This window comes from Plectropomus leopardus, chromosome 16, assembly GCF_026936395.1.
Source record: "Plectropomus leopardus strain MGB_pleo_1.0 chromosome 16, ASM2693639v1, whole genome shotgun sequence".
In the NCBI taxonomy this organism is placed as follows: domain Eukaryota; kingdom Metazoa; phylum Chordata; class Actinopteri; order Perciformes; family Serranidae; genus Plectropomus; species Plectropomus leopardus.
This window is the reverse complement of record NC_142191.1, coordinates 30,976,774-30,993,810: the sequence shown is the minus strand read 5'-3', so window position 1 is coordinate 30,993,810 and position 17,037 is coordinate 30,976,774. Positions and strand designations below refer to the sequence as shown.

The window sequence follows — 17,037 nt, the reverse complement described above, 5'->3', positions numbered from 1 at the left end:
GGACCAACAATACCCTCCTTGAATGTCCCGTGAAGCACCTTAACCAAGTCAACAAACAGTAAAGTGGGTCAGCAGCTGTGCACGTTTACGGTCAAAAAAAAAAAAAAAGACTGCATTCCCATGGATGACTGCATTCATTTCGCAGTCATCGAGAACAGTGATGCTCAATTTACGGTCCCTGATAGGGTGCCAGGTGGCCCCCCAACCATTTTCTGATTCACAATAAAAAATAAAGTGATTCACAGTGGGAATTGTTTTTGTACTTTTAGTATACATGAGGTGCCAGAGTGCATAAAACAGCATCAAAAAAGCTTGTTGACAAAAAAAACTTAGAAGATCTATTCACATTGACTGTATTTGAAATAACTGACCCAGACAACTCGTTGCAATGACAGGGAATACAAGTTTACTGACTGTTTTTGTTTCAAATGTAAAAATAACATTTACGCTTTTAAAATAACACAAACACAAATTAGATCCCTTTAAAATAATAAATTGAAACTTTCCCAAATAATATTAAACCAAATTATTTTTACCCAAATAAGCAATCAATTAATTAGGCTACCTGAAATAAAATAATAACTTTTCCCCCTTTTTACCACTATTTCTCTATAGCAGGCTGAGATCAAAGGCATAATTGAACTTAAACACTACAGTGGGCCCACATACACACACACACTCACACGCACACACAAAACAAAAAAAGTTGCAGGCCTGTATCGCTGGGGTGCGGTGCTGCCTACAGAAGCCTCATCTTCAACCGAGCAGAAACACAGAAAGTCTAACTCATAGTTCGGCGTCAGTCCTGGAGAAACCGTGGTTTCCAGCCGTGGTGAAACAGTCCGTGGTCCGACAGATGAAACCAGACCGCAGCGGCTGCGAAATCCTCTTCAGGAAACACGCGCACAGTCCTTTACCATCAGCAATGGCGTCTTCAGGTCTGCAGTGGCGTCCTCTGACCGACGACTCACAACATTAATTAACTTTAGCAGAGACAAACTCGCACACAACCGCAACCAATCATACAAAATAGCTGAAACTAAAGGCACAATATGCGTTTTTTACTTAGTTCACACCACAGTTTGCCTTCAGTGTTGTTCATAACTGTTTATTTTAACTACTTATTAAACTATTTACATCCTGCCTCATTTATGACTAAATTATTTTAATCTCTCCGTTAACTATTTTTCTTTATTAATTAAACTCAATTACTTTGAGTTTAATTACCTTACTGAGTTATCTTCATCTACTTTAGGAGCTATTTGTTTTAATGCCTAAATTTACGCCAGGGCTACACCTACAAACATCCCAAAATCTTAGAAATGTCCTGAAATCCTAGAAATATCCTAAAATCCAAGAAATGTCCTAAAATCCAAGAAAAGTCCTAAAATCCTAGAAATGTCCTAAAATCCTAGAAATGTCCTAAAATCCAAGAAATGCTCTAAAATCCTAGAAATTTCCAAAATCCTACAAATGCGCTAAAATCCTAGAAATGTCCTAATTCACAGAATAGTCCTAAATCCCAGAAATGTTCTAAAATCCTAGAAACTTTGAAAAATCCTACAAATGTGCTTAAATCCTAGAAACGTCCTAAATTCCAGGAATGGTCTAAAATCCTAAAAGCGTTCTTAAATCATAAAATCATCCTAAATCCGAAAAAATGTCATACAATCATAGAACCTTCCTAAATCCCAGAAATATGCTAAAATCCTAGAAATGTCCTAAAATCCTAGAAAATATCTGGGGCTGATGTGACTGGCCCATGGCCTCCTGTTATTTCACAAAAAAAAAAAAAAAACCCAAGCAAAGTTAGCTCAGTCTCCCTGGTACAGAAAGACTTCCCCGTGTTTCACTGACAGCACAGAGAGAGCTGCAGGAAACCAGCCAACAACACTTCCTGTCATGTCTCATTGTAGTTTCATGCTGCAGTGTGTGTGGGGTCGTGGGGTTGTGTGTGGCTGCTAAAGCATTAAGCAGTAATATATAAGAAATAAGTTATATAAGGCCTAAATTACAATGCTACACATAACAGTTTCCTCAGTTAAAAGGCTGACAGGAAAAGACCAGCTTTTATTTACCTCCTCAACGTTTGTCATCTCAGAGCTAACGACTATCTGCCAGTAACTGTGATAATGATAAATCCCAAGAGGGGTTTAGCCGTTATGTTTCAAAGCCGCACATCGACACTTTGATCAAAACTGTGCGCTTTTTTCTCCTCTTCCTGTTTCCGTGCTGAGATTGCCGTGTTTCTACAATCTGAGCTCTGAAATAGCTCAGCGGTGTGTGAGAGCCGCACAGGATGAATGGATTTCTCAGCAGCAGCAAGACTGCAATCATCATCATCATCATCATCATCACCATCATCATCATCTTCGCAACCGTGACTTCCATACCAATCTCTGCTCACTGTGCTGTAATCACTGGCTTTTTCCAAAAGGCCTGTTTTGTCTTTCTCTGCACTTTTTCCTCTCATCTCTGCGCTCCTGGGTGGTGAGGAGTCTCCTGTTTAGAGGAGAGAGAGCCACTGGTTTAAAACCCGTCGAGGAAAACTGTAAAGAGAAGCAAGTCACCCTGTCAGGGCTGTGAAATTATTGTGATCGTCAAAGTGTTGTTAATGTAGCGTGGCTGAAAGCATTTTTGAAACCATACAATACAAGGTTAAAGTTTCATCCTTATTTGATTCATTAATTCTTGTTTTTATTTGCTGTCTCAATATCTGAAATCAAACAAGCACAAGATCAGGTCAGTTGTTGCCAGTGCTGACACAGAGTTCTCCAACATTCATTTTCTTTTATTTGTCTGTCTGAAAATGCCAATTTAGTGTCAGTATGTGTGGAAGATATGTGGCCATGGGCATATCTAGAGACAATGGCCCCAAGGCACAAGCCTGTGAAAGGCATCACCACCTCGCCTACATCGTACCGGAAACGCACGCACATCTATTGGTGGATTTTGTTCTTTTTTGATGTAGTTATTGTTTGTCTCTTTGAGGTCATTTTGTGACTTTTCCTGACATTTTGTGTCATTTTTGTCTGTTTTGAGTTGTTTTGTGTCTTTTTGTATTTAATTTGTGCCTCTTTGAGGTCATTGTTATTGTGGGGTTTTTTTGGGGGGGTTGTGTCTTTTTTGTCATTTTGTGTCTTTTTTGTCATTTTGTGTCTTTTTTGTCATTTTGTGTCTGTAGTCTTTTTTTTTCATTTTTTAGCTGTTTTGTGCCTTTTTGTGTCTCTTTGGGGTCATTTTGTATCTTTGTAGTTATTTTTTGTCCCTTTGCAGTTGCTTGGCATGGTCATGTGTCTCTTTTTGGTCGGTATGTGTTAATTTGAGTGACATTTTGCACAGCAAGGCCAAAGGGAGCTCCAGACACTTTGGGCCCTGGGGCCTGTGTTTGGTAGGCCTGCTAGGTAATCCATCCATGTAGGAAAAATGGGTCCAGTATTTACTGCTGTGACTATGGTGCGAAAGAATCAGTCTTAATCTATGCTCACATTCACTTCTATTGGACAATTTGGACTAGCCATGGTGAAAACCATTTGAAATGGACATAGAAAATGACTCTAAGTTGTATGTTTCATTTCTGAACCTCCACTGATTGTCTTCCGTTTGGGCCGTGCAAAAAAACAAAACCAAAACAGTATTGACCACTTTGAATCTGTTCTTGCACACTGTATGTTTCATTACAGCCAATAATTATGCTGTTTGAAAATAAACAAAGTAAAGAATAAAGAGTAGGCTTGTCAAATTATAGGCCTTCATTGCCCACTATGCAACCAGACCTTTGATAGTTCAGTTGGGGAATGTGTTACGCTAGTAGCCGTTGATATAGCCTGGAGCCTCAGTCTGTAGCAGCGATAAGAAGCGAGTAACAGAGGTCTGATAAACTCTCTTTTCTCTATCACAGCACCTCCAGGTCTTTTTTTTCAGCTCTACTTAACTTTGTCACTCAATGAGCAATTTAGGTGTTGGAGAGGTCACTCTTGAGATGTACTCCGTTTTGAAATGGAACACAGTGATGCTTTTTAAAATATAAAGCATGTTTTTGTTTTCTCTCCTACCTCGGCCTAACACTGGCAAAGTTGCAAAAGTCCAGTCCTATTTTCAACAAGAGGTCACTGCTGTTTGCACCTTAGCCAATGGCGGCTTCCATATGGGCATTGTAGTCATCAGCCTGCCAAGCGAGCCAGTGTGTTCCCTCCGCATTCTGCTTCTTGGCTTCAGTGTGTGTGAAACAGGGTGTTGTCATTCTCACTCGGCAAATCATCGTGCATTAAAAAAAAAGGAATGTGATCCTCTCCAACTGTGCCCGAGTGTAAGTGAGAATACTGCGTGTTGGTGCGTGCCTGCCAGGCTTTTGTGTGGGAGGATGTGGGACGTGTCTGACGCGCACAGATAAGAGTGAAGTTGGAAATCCAGAAAGGCTCAGCGATATAGAGAGAACACGACGGGGCAGTTTATTTCTGAAGCTCTCTGTGTCTTGTCAAAGAGCACAAGGCGGTGGCAGCTCATTCAGTGGACCACGAACAATTGGTTGACCTATAACACAGTAATCGCGCGTGTGGGATGATCCACGCGTGACATGTGGTACTCAGTGTTTCTATATTCAGTGGCAGAGTGGAGTGGAGTGATAGTGAAGTAGTAGTCCTGATCTCAAGTTGAGAGACAAACAGCGGAATTAAAAATGGTCCTCCAGTGATTACATCACAGCAGCATACTGTAAATAGTCCAGGAGGGTTTTCTTCAGTAAAAAACAACAATTTTGTGTAATTCACAATTATACAACATTGACTATAAGGCTATGCCCTTTGTAATTGAGCTATAACACTAGCTACATTAATTTCTCACTTTATTTCACCCTAACCAGTTTTTTTTATTAAAGAAAATTTACTTTATGCAAGCTGTTAAAGACCTTTGACCAAGATGAGCTTTGTCATATTTTATTTGCTTCATGGGCTTCACTTGTCAAAAACTTTCCAATCTTACGCACATCTAGTTTTCTGAATAACTCTAAAAGGGGAACTAAGCTTTTTTTTTTTTTTTAATTTGAGTCATTTTGTGTCTTCTGTGGTAATTTTGTGTCATTTTTTGGTCATTTTCTGCCCCTCTGTAGTTGTTTATGTCTCTTTTCAGTTGTTCTTTGCCTTTTTGTATTTGTGCCTTTTTTAGTCATGTTTTTTCCCTTTTTGGCTTTGTGTTTTTTAGTGGTTTTCTGTTTTTGGTCATATTGTGTCTGTGGTGTTTTATGTCTCTTTGAGGTCACTTTGTGTCTCTTAGTGGTTGTTTTGTGTTTCTTTGAGGTCCTTTTTCATCATTTTTGGTTGTTTTTTTGTCTCTGTTGTTATTATGTTTCTCTTTTCAGTTGCTTTGCATCTACTTGTGGTCTTTTTGTGTCTCCTTCTGGTCAGTTTGTAATAATTTAAGTGACATGTTGCAGGTAAAGCTGAAGGTGTCCTGCAATAAAAACTAAATGTTTTTCTGCAATTCACAATTTAACAGCTTTTACCGTACAGCATGGCTCTGCCCTTTGAAATTGTGTTATAAAACTAGCTACATGAATTTCACATTTTATTTCACCTTACTCTGTTATTTTATTTTTAAAAATGAAACTTTATCCAAGCTGCTAAACACACTTGACTAAGATGAGCTCTGTCATATTTTATTGATTTCAGTTTTGATTGGCATATTTGCTTCATTAATTCACCTGTCAAAAACTTTACAATCTTACGCACACAATTTCGTTGTCTGTATGAATCTTAGAGGGAAACTGTGCATCTTTTCAAAATTCTTACACATTATTTGTTTGGTCTAATATTACACATTCTCTGATACTTTTGTAAAAGATGTATTTGGCATAAAGCAGTAATAGGCTTGTTATTGTTATGCACACATAAAGTCTCAATTTCAAAGTAAGTTGGGACACTGTAAACGTACATAAAGATAGAATGCAATGATTTACAAACCCCTTAAGACCTACTGTATATTCAGTTGATTACAGTACAGAGACAAGATAAAGAATATTCAAACTGATAAACTTTACTGTTTTTGTAAATATATACTGATGTTTATCATTGTATTACATAACCTTATCTTTTAACAGCACTTAGTAAGCTTTTGGGAACTGAGATCACTAATTGTCAAAGTTTTGTAGTGAAATTCTTTTACACTCTTGCTTGATATGTGGCTTAAGTTGCTTAACAGTCCAGAGCCTCCATTGATCTATTTTGCACTTCATAATGTGCCACTCATTTCAGACTTATCAGAAGTGGAGAAAAAATACCTCAATAGGGACCCCCCAACAAAAAAAAATTAAGCTGGTTACGCCTATATGGACAGAGATTGCCAGACACATGTAACATCCCAAGATGTACAAAAAGTAAGCAACAGCAAGTCCACCATTTGGACTTGAATGTACAATTTGAGTGCATTTTTGGCCATGTTCACAATAAATTCATATACCTATCATACTTCATCAAAAATTCCACTCATATTCAATAGGAGGTAGGTCTGGACTGCAGGCAGGACAGTCTGGTATCTGCACTCTTTTACCCTAAAGCCATGCTATTGGAAAATGTGCAGAATGTGTCTCACTGTTTTGCTGGAATAAGCAGTGACGTCACTGAAAAAGACATCTGGATGGCAGCAGATGTTGCTCCAAAACCTGTATGTACCTTTCAACATTCATAGTGGTCATCGTCGTCTCAGATGAGTTTGAGCCTGGAGAAGTTAGCAGCGTTTCTTGATGTTGTTGCTAAATGGCTTTCGCTTTGCATAATAGTGGCTTAACTTGTATTTGTAGATGTTTACGTTGAAACTAATGGAGTGAGCGTTTCTCCTCCGATTTTTGTTAGCAGCTGGAAGTAAATCTGAGTTGGCTGGTGAACTGAAATGTAACAGATGAACTTCTGCTGTTGAGGTTCATGATATCGGAAACTGAATTGATGTCTGAAGATCAGTAATTATGTCTGACGGTTTGCTGAAACATTAGAGAAAACGTTCAAAAAGAAGGGTTGAAACCCAATTTTTCATCCTATGATTAAAAGCTTTCGTTGTTTGACTCTGTGGACAGCAGAGGAGAGAAGGAAGGGAGTGATGCTGGCAGGCAGATGGGTTAACTATAGCTTACTGCCTCATGTTTAGAAGATAATTTCACAAACACAGCCCCCGCCCCCCCACCCCCACCCTCTCTCTCTCTCTCTCTCTCTCTCTCTCTCTCTCTCTCTCTCTCTCTCTCTCTCTCTCTCTCTCTCTCTCTCTCTCTCTCTCTCGCTCTCGCTCTCTCTGGCTCCTCATGTGATTGGGCTCGGAGTCCGGGAGCTGAGATGTACGAGCTGTGCTGCATGCATAATGTATGTGTGTTATGACTCGCTTATAGGTTGAAAAGCAAGCAAGTCCCTCTCGACAGCAGAGCAATGCGGGGCACATCATAAATAATCAGAAGCAGGTGAGAGTACACAATATCAAAGTAAGATGATGTGCAGAGCGCAGCTGAAGTTTGTGTTTTGTGTGTGTACATAGGGGTGTGTGCATTGTGTGTGTGTGTGTGTGTGTGTGCGTGTGTGTGCGTGTGCGTGTGTGTGTGTGTGTGTGTGTGTGTGTGTGTGTGTGTGTGTGTGTGTGTGTGTGTGTGTCTTCAACACTGCACTCTGCTCATAAACTCAGGGACCAGAGGGTGCCTTGTGTACAGTAATACGTATTCGGGCCATGCCGCGGAGACAAAGCTTGTTGTGTCCTTGAATGTCCTGAAGCCTTATTGAACTTGTAATTTACATTTTACAGTTTTGACATTTAGCTGCTGTTCTTATCCAGAGTTACTCCCGATGAATGAGCAATAGCAGGGGGAGTGAAGTGTGTTGCTCAAGGACAACTTCCAAAGAACAACTGGATATTATGGCTTGGTCCAATGATCAAAACTGACTTTATAGTTCAAGTTTTTTTTTTTCTTTTTTTTTTCATTCTACCAAATAGCTGATGCTAACAGCCACATTTTAATGTGAAATGATAATACATGCAAAATATTCTTTTTTTTATGATATTTGATGGTCAAAGATCAAGGTCACCGTGACCTCGTTCGTAAACTTTTTATGAACGTATTATCAAACGAAAGCCTAGATAAAGGTTTCCTCAAATTTGGCACAAACATCCACTTGGACTCAAGAATGAGCTAGTTAGATACCGGTGGTCAAAGGTCAAGATCACTGTAACCTCATCTGTGTCATTCTTGTAAATGTGATATATCAAGAATTCCTTGTGAAAAATTGCTTAAATTTGGCACAAAGATAAACTTTGAGTCAAGGATGAACCGATAAGATTTCGGTGGTCAAAAGTCAAGATCACTGTGATCTTGTTTGTCTTTGTCTTGTTAAGATTACATCTCTAGAATGCCTGGAAGGAATTTCCTAAAATCAAGATCAAGACCTCTATAATTGTGTTTGTCTTGTTCTTGTGAACGCGCTAATTTAAAAAAGGACAAGGGGGATTTTGTTCAAATTTGGCACCAACATCCACTTGAGCTCAATAATGAACTGATCAGACTTTTTTGGTCAAAGGACAAGATAACTGTGACCTTGTTCGTCAAATTTTCATTACTGTGAGGATATGAATAAGTTCGAAATACAAGCAAACTCTTTCTGCTTACCTTTAACAATATATGTTCGCCTCTCCAGCCCAAGACATGTCATCAGCTCTTTTTTTCATGAACCCAGTGATTGTGGTTCTAAATGTTTCCAAGATTGTGCATTATTCTTCTTGCATGGAGAGGTCCAAAATCAATCATTTTCATTTGCCTCCTTGTCCTGATAAAGTCCTCGGGGTATATTCCAAGTGTTCAAATTTTTGGCCTTGATGGAATATTACTTTTAACCACCATGATAAACATTGAAGTACATTTTGGCTTAGTTTGGTTGTTAGTCTAATTGTGGATAGAGTCACAGGTACCAAAGCTCTGCAAGGACATTTTAGAAAATGCTGTGCTGTATCTGTTGAAAAAAAACAAAAACAAAGCAGTATTTGCTTAACTGAAGGCAAATTGTTTTGAAAAGAACTGATTTTTGGTATTTTAACCACTATGATTAGCCACTGGACAGTCTATGAGACTAACTAGCTTACTCACCAAAAGTTATATCTATCATTTCTACAGTAGCAACCCCAAGAAAGGGTTGTACAGGCTCTGTTTTTCTACTTGTTGCCTTTTAAAAAATATGTTCACTTGTACATGCTCCTATATACATCAGCTGACCTCACGTACAACACGCACAGAGAGGGAGCAGCCGAGCCACTGAGCACACCATGGTGTGTGTTGCCCTTCACTCAGCTGCCCTGGCATTTGAGGAGACTCCTCTCGTTGGAGCCTGTTATCTCTCTCAACATTGTCCCTGGAGAGGCCTGAGCATGAAGGTCAGTGATGTGATCTATAGTGCAGAGAGGGAGTGTCGGGGCTGCTGCTGCATCACAGGAGCAGGGGAGACTCTTTCATATCTTCAGATATGAGCTGGCTGCTGCTTTCGGAAAAGGTGTTTTGACTTTTGTTCCTCTTTATCGGTATTTGATACCACATTTGCACATGTGATACCTTTATCAATAATACATATGGAGACTCCTGCTGGACTTGGGAAAGCCTCCACATACTGTCTTTGACAAAATATGTTATTGTGTCAATATATCATGTAAATACTTCCATGTGTCTTTATGATGAACTATTACAATTTAATTAGGAGGTATTGAGTCAGATTTTTTTTTTTTTTTGCACAACTGACAGAAGTCTCAGCTTTTGATGGTCATGCAGTAGTTGCTCGTCGCTCCTCATTTCTTTAACCCTTCAAAACCTGGATCGACGGCATTTTCTAGTGCTGCATTCAGACGCCTTTTACAATGATTTAAACTTCTGAAATGTGAGCAATTTTGTTTAAGTTCTTTCAGAAACATTGGAGAAAAGCAAGAAATGTGTAAAAGTTGAAAATGATCCACCCCAAAAAAAGAATAGGGAAAATTAAAAAAAAAAAAAAAAGTATTGTTCTAATCATTATAATTATATATTTGAAGTTATGGCAGAGATAAAACAAATATTTTATTTTATTATTATTTTTGCACTTTTTTCCAAGTCATTTTCTTGTTTGTTTTTGTTTTTTTTACTTTTTTCTTTATCTTTTTGTTAATTTTTCACTTAATTTTCTTAGAACTTTTTAGTAATTTCTTGCTAACTGTGGGCCATTTCTTGTTTTTGAATGAAGCCAAGCTATTTTGCTCTGATTTCAAAGGGTTAAGTTGTATAATTAATTTCTTTAGCAAAAAGTCCTGTTCATATTCTACTGAAATGCTCCTTTTGAGTTATAGTTTTTTATGCCTCTGCTCCAGCAATATCTGTGGCCAAAGGGGTTATGTTTTCAGGTTGTCCATGCATCCTATTCTTGTGAACATGATATCTCATAAGTGCCTAGAGGGAATCTCTCTAAATTTGGCACAAACGTCCACTTGGTCTCAGTGATGTACTGACCTTGTCTGTGTCATTCTTGTGAATGTGATATTTCAAGGTTGCCTTGAGGGAATTTCTTAAAATTTGGCACAGATATTTGCTTGTACTCAAGATTGAACTGATCAGATTTTGGTGGCCAAATGTCAAGGTCACCATGACCTTGAGATTTTCTTCAAATTTGGCACAAACATGCACTTGGACTCAAGATTGAACTGATTCAATTTTCGTGGTCACCATGATCTCATGAAACATGCTTTTGCCCATAAGTGAATAGTTCATAAACTGATAATTTAAGTTTGAACATAACACTCCACTGATGCTTCCAGTCCAGGCTTTAAAGTTTCCCTCGCAGTCCTACTTGTTGAAGTTTCTTTGTGTGATTGTCAGCAAAATGCCTAAAATGTAAAATGCCATCGCTAAGCCTCCATCCCCAATTTGTATCTGGGAAGAATTTGTACCCAAAAGGGCGCCTTGCAGCCCCGCCGCTTTGTCAAAGGGAAAGTTGCTTTGTTCCAGTGCTGGTGTCTGTTCTGTGGAAGCAAAGCGCAGCAGTTCCATAGTATTGCTGTCACACTAAAGAGGAATCTCAGAGACTATTCAGGGCACTGAGCAAGAAGGTTAATTAGCCAGACAATAGAAAAGCAATTTCATGATGTCACTTCTACTTCCAACAGAAATTATTAATCTTTTGAACAGAGCCTCCTGGAAGCGGGGTTGAGACCTGTCTAAGAGCGAGAGAGACAGGCAGAGAGAGAGAGAGGCAGGCATTAAGTGGAGCTGGGCAGACGCTGAGCCACATCTGAACTATTAACCAGAGAGCGACAGGGCTGTTTTCTTTATACTCCTTCTGTTAGTTAGCTGAATAAGCTGATCTTTACCCTGAGTGGCTCTTATGAAAACGCCTCCCTGTCACTTTTGATAAATGAGATCGGTGTAACTAGAAAAATACTCGCAGCTGTGCGGGAGAAGTTGAAATGGCCCTGCAGCAGAAAGAGACACATTCCAAAGTATAGTGCTTATGTCTCTGAAACAGCGTGAAAGCTTGTGGGGGTTGAGCATGTGTGTGTCAGGTTGTGATTGACACAATTATGTGTGTAAACACAGACATCTGCAATTAGATAAGCAATCAGCGATTAGCAATTAGATGTATTAAGACAATACAGAGTCCCAAAGTGGGAGGATTTTTTTTGGATGTGGAAGTAGAAATTTCTATTTCTAAGTTTCTCAACATACAAACACAAGTGTCTGCTTGATAATTAAACCACGCTAGCTTGGTATTTCTGTTACTACGTGCAGTTAGGGACCCAGGTGCAAGCTGGAGACAAAACACAAGACCACTGTTCCTGATTTCAACCAAGGGCTCAAAACTTCAGGGACACTAGCTTGGCCTAAATGGCCTTTTATCAGGGCCATCCAACTAGTTGGTCTCACAATATAATAATTTTCTTTGTACTCGGGCCCTGTTCAGATGTTTTCCCGTCACCATGCTCCTTGGACGCAGATGAAGTTGTTCCAGAAATCCTTTCATCTAACATTATCCTAAAACGTGGCATTGAACTGAAATCAAAAATGCTGAATATTTTTTATCAAGTCATCAAGTCAGTTTTGTTATTGCCATCTATAGTTCACTCTCAATGGCACACATAGCAGAATGTTAAACTCTTGGATTTTTCTCACTGAAATGCACCTTGAGAGTCATATTTTTTTATGCCTTTGTGCAGGAAATAGCTGTGACCAGAGGCATTTTGTTTTCAGGTTGTCCATACGCACGTATGTCCTATTCTTGTGAACGTGATATTTCAAGAATGTCTAGAGGGAATTTCTCTTTGGCACAAACGTCCACTTGGACTCAATGATGTATGTATTAGATTTTAATGATCATAGGTCAAAGGTCAAGGTCACTGGGACCTTGACTTTGTCATTGTTGTGAATGTGATATTTCAAGCTTGCCTTGAGGGAAGTTCTTATAATTTGGCACAAATGTTGCTTGGACTCAAGAATTGCCTGATTAAAATTTGGTAGCCAAATGTCAAGGTCACTATGACCTTGGAACTGTCTCATTCACACAATATCTCAAGAACACCTCGAGAGGTTTTTATTTAAATTTAGCACAAACATTCACTTGGACTCAAGAATAACCTGATTAGAATTTAGTGACCAAAAGTCAAAGGTTGAAGTCATTGTGACGTCACAAAACATGTTTTTGGCCAAAGCTTTAGGAAATTTTTTGGTGTTTGAAGCATTTTGGTTTACATTCACTGTCTGTTTGTAGTCAGTGTTGTAGTGACCAATGACACTTGAGCAGCAGATAAATAGTCTGTGTGGCTATCAGTACAGCTGATAAGCTCCCAAAATTGTGAAAATTGTGCACTTTTTGAGAAAAGCGTGACATTTCTAACATAGTTAGGCCATACCATAATGTTTATTTTCAGATGTGGAGGGAAGTCAGATTTGACCTCTGGGGACAGTGAGAGGTCAAGTCCAAGATGGCCACCAGTCCTCGCCATCTGATGTTCAAAAATGTTTAATTTTAGATCCAAACAATGTAGAAAAACAATTGTGACGTCCTTTCCAAATAAATTGGGGATGCCTGTTCATTTGGTGACACTTTTGAGATCACCAGAATTCAAGAAAAAGCATTTAGGTCAAGGTCAAGGTCAAAATATTTTTAAAAATAAAACACGTTTTGAACATTATTTTGTTAATACATTGATTTTAGTTTGGACACTGGATTGGACAAGGGTATTTTTGCTTCCATTTTGACAGTATAGGTATAATAATACTGAAGAATTAACAGAACAGACCCCTGGTGCTAGTCTACTTTAATACTATATTAATAATGATGATAAATATATATATTTTTTTAAGATTATTTTTTTGGCATTTTTGCCTTTATTAGATAGGACAGATCAACAGTGTGAAAGGGGGAGAGAGAGGGGATGACATGCAGCAAAGGGCCATGAGCTGGACTCGAACCCGTGGCTGCTGCGGCAAGGACAGTGCCATTATTCATAAAATTCTAATTTATCTGCCATCAAATGCAGATATCTGTTTATAAAGATTAGAGGAAATGACCAGCACACAAAAGAGGAAGTCTGAGCCCAGATATGTGTTAGAGGATCTTCCGAAATGTTGGCCATTTCCCCCAAAGGCCTATTGCTGTCAGACCGATAGCCAGTGGGCTCTGAGATTGCCTTCACAGAAAAAAACAGGTTCCACAAACCCAGCAGACTCGCCATTCTTTCCATTCTTTTCAGTCTCTTCTCTAAACCTCAGCCTGCAGCTGCCAAACTACAGCTCCTTCTCCAAAGGTCACACCTTCCCGGGCTAACACTTTAACTGACTCTATTAAGCTCTGCACTCTGCATTCATCCACTAAAGTGCAAACTCAATGTAACATCTTGCAGACTCAGCAGCCTTCCGAAGACGATAGGCAGATTTCTGCCCAAAAGCTACTTAGAGCTGTTCACAAAACCCCGGCAGAGGCAGAATGCTAATAGGAGCTAGTCTGCCATGTCTCGGAGATTAGATTAAATATCAAGGCCCTGATCCTACTTCTCTAGCAGCTCTCCTGCAGACAAATGTTTCAACACGCAGAATTACAGCCAAATCTCATGTCTGTGGACGTGATAAGTCTGATTGTCACATCTGAGCTGAAGCCCTCCCCGGCCAGATCCTCCCCACAGTGGAATATATAGAAGGAACGCAAAGTGTAGCATATAAGGGTCATATAGCCTCTTTAATACAGTAGCTTTCATGTTGTTTCACTGCAGAACATAAGCAGATATTTAATGCAGTATTTAGGGTTTAATGACTGTTATTATGCCATAAGGTGCAGCGTTTTAATCTTCATTAGTGGAAAAGGCACAGTAACAGCATTAATCAAGTGACACTTAAACTCTTTCATTCAGCAGCAGTGGAAACTCCAGGATAGATCTGATCATTAACAGGCTAACATAGTGGCTGGCTAAGGAGAACCACCGTGCCCAGGGCAAGTTGAGTCATTAACTCAACATGCCCACAACTTACATATGGCATATGAAGCACTTCAGTTCTTAAAAGCTGATTTCCCCCCATGATCTGATGCCTATGAATGTTGAGAGGAGAAATGTGCTGTTTGATCTAATGGAACTGGCTTAATCACTTGACAACTTATGACAACTTATTAATACAGACAATTTTAATGCAGACAATTCTTTCATGTCAGACCTTCTTCAGTCAAAAGGAAACTTCAATGTAGACTAGGTCTGGGGTTTGACCAGATTTGATCAAATATTAAGTATTGTAGTATTGTATACAGTATTGTATACACTCATAAACATTTTAAGCTTATGTAAGTAACTAAAGTGGAACATAACTGAGGCTCAAATATTCGCACTCCTTGGACACTTTATTAGTTATAGCTATACAATCAAATGCAATCCAGTGTGACAGCTGCACCACATATTCAGTAGTAAGTTTCTGTTTGAACTTAATTTAACTCAAAATTTTATGTCTGGGGTAGCAGGTTGTGGTGGTGTTTCACTGTATTGAAATGTGTTTTTAATATGTGTCCATCCATGTTTTTATATGTAGTATGCAAAACATTAGAACATTAGAAATTCAATTTCATGAAGTCCAGTTCAACACCACTGCACCTCAGTAATAAATGTGTAGTTAAATTATTGCCCCCTTTTTTTAATGAAAGTAGAATTTATGTCTGAACTTATGATTTTGCAGGTGTACCTAATAAAGTGGCCATTAAGTGCAGATGTGTTTAAACATGTATCTGAAACATAAATATAACATAACATATAGCTCTGGAAGCTTTGGGCCACACTTTTATAGCAGTTGTTACAGCAATGTGTTAACTTTGTCACACCTAGGGATGTCAACAGTTAACCGATGATGGGTTAATCATCAATGGGTTAACTGTTAACGGATTAACCGCCAATAACGTTTTTGTGTGGTTACACATGTTGGTCTATAGGTTAATACTGCTATGAGTTTACTTCATGTCAACATTCAATGCACACGGAAGTGTCAAATGATAATGCAGTTGGACTGAACCTGTGGCAATGTTGTTATACGGTGGTGAAACCACCTGAAATGCTGAAGGACAGTGTCAGCTAAATACGCTGCTGGTAACAACATAATATAATGAGCGCAAGAACGCGTATAGGGCAGACGAGTAATGTTTCCATTAGGGGCATTTTATATTTGCAATTTGAATTTGGGATATTTGAGGGTTAATGGAAACCCTCATGAAATGGGCATCTCTTTGTGAAAGATTGTAGCTTATACTTTGTGTGACATTTTGTGTTAGAACTGTACATTCAAGTGATTAAAAAATAATACACCACTTGATTTTAGCTTAAGATTTGAATATTAGTGGCTAAAATAAGTGAGTAATTAGTTTCTAAAAGGCTCTAATGATTTGGGGGTCGTAAAGTTTTGTCACATTCACCGTTCAACTTCAATGAACATACTATTCTGGAATATCGCTACTTCCATGCATGAATGTGTCACATTCACATGCCAATGAACACGCTACATGTTGCAACAAGCAATACATTTTGGAAGGAGAGGGACTGTGGGCAAATTTGTTTGTTGTGAACTGCCGTACAGCATTTTAGAAGTGTCTACCAAGGGCATCCCGCTAAGCTCTTTGAAGAGGCAATTTCGTGTTATGGAGCATCCATTGAACATATTAGAGATTGCCCTTCAAAATGCCCAGCAGCTTTTCATCCTCAAGAAACGCTCCCGCCCCCGTCCCTGTGATAATGCCTCTTTCACAGTCTATAGATCACGTCTATGCAAATGAAAAGCGAGGCGCCGTGTCGCCTGCAGGAGCAGGGTTCATGTTGTTGTCGTCATTGAGTGTACATCACCTTTGACCGTCCATTATTTGATCCTGAGTTAATTTAAAGATACATTCCTAGGAAGACTTGTAGACACCAATTACCAATGTGCAAATGAGTCAATGAGAAGGCGACATGCTATCTGTGATATGGATGAGAAAATATAAAACCAACAGGGAAACCTCCCACCACCAGCTGTTTACTAATGAGAAGGCTTCTTGTTCTCGCAATGTAAGGACAGAGAGGCACATTATTCACCATGTCTGACTCACCACTTCTTATTAGTAGATTGTGTATAATGTAGAAAAGCAAAATGTACCACCTAAAAACACGCTGGCCCTGTCATATAGATGTAGAAATGCATACATTTGAGGGAGCCTGAAAGCCTGAGGGGGTTTTGTTTTCACTAGGTACAGTATAAATACATAAGTGTCTGCTAAAAGTGAATGAACAACTCTGTGGTGCCAAATAATTTTGGATCTTGAGACTCATCAGGTTTACAGAGGTACATAAGTACATCAGCCCACTGCCACCTGCCTACTCATAGCTGCTGTATGAGCGAACGACAGCAGCCTACAAGCATGTTAACAAGGCAGGATTTATGAAATTCCTCCCTTAAAAAATGTAGCTTTGTGAAAACGTGAAAATGCATTCACATATTTGTCATATTCCAACATGAAGTTGTTTTGGTGAAAAAAAAGAACTTAAATATACATTATACATACTACGTTT

General features: G+C 39.0%; 1 protein-coding gene across 2 annotated transcripts in view; it reads left to right on the top strand.

Moving 5' to 3' along the window:
- Positions 1-17,037, top strand: part of lrfn2b (leucine rich repeat and fibronectin type III domain containing 2b) — a 196,932-nt gene that overhangs the window by 151,250 nt on the left and 28,645 nt on the right. The window contains exon 1 of one of the 2 annotated variants that reach the window (XM_042503639.2): positions 9,340-9,390. The exons of the other annotated variant lie outside the window; for it this stretch is intronic. Within the exon in view, the coding sequence (XP_042359573.2) occupies positions 9,385-9,390 (6 nt within the window). The 5' untranslated portion in view covers positions 9,340-9,384. Of the gene's footprint in view, positions 1-9,339; positions 9,391-17,037 lie in introns of those variants that run through there. 2 annotated transcript variants of the gene reach the window in all.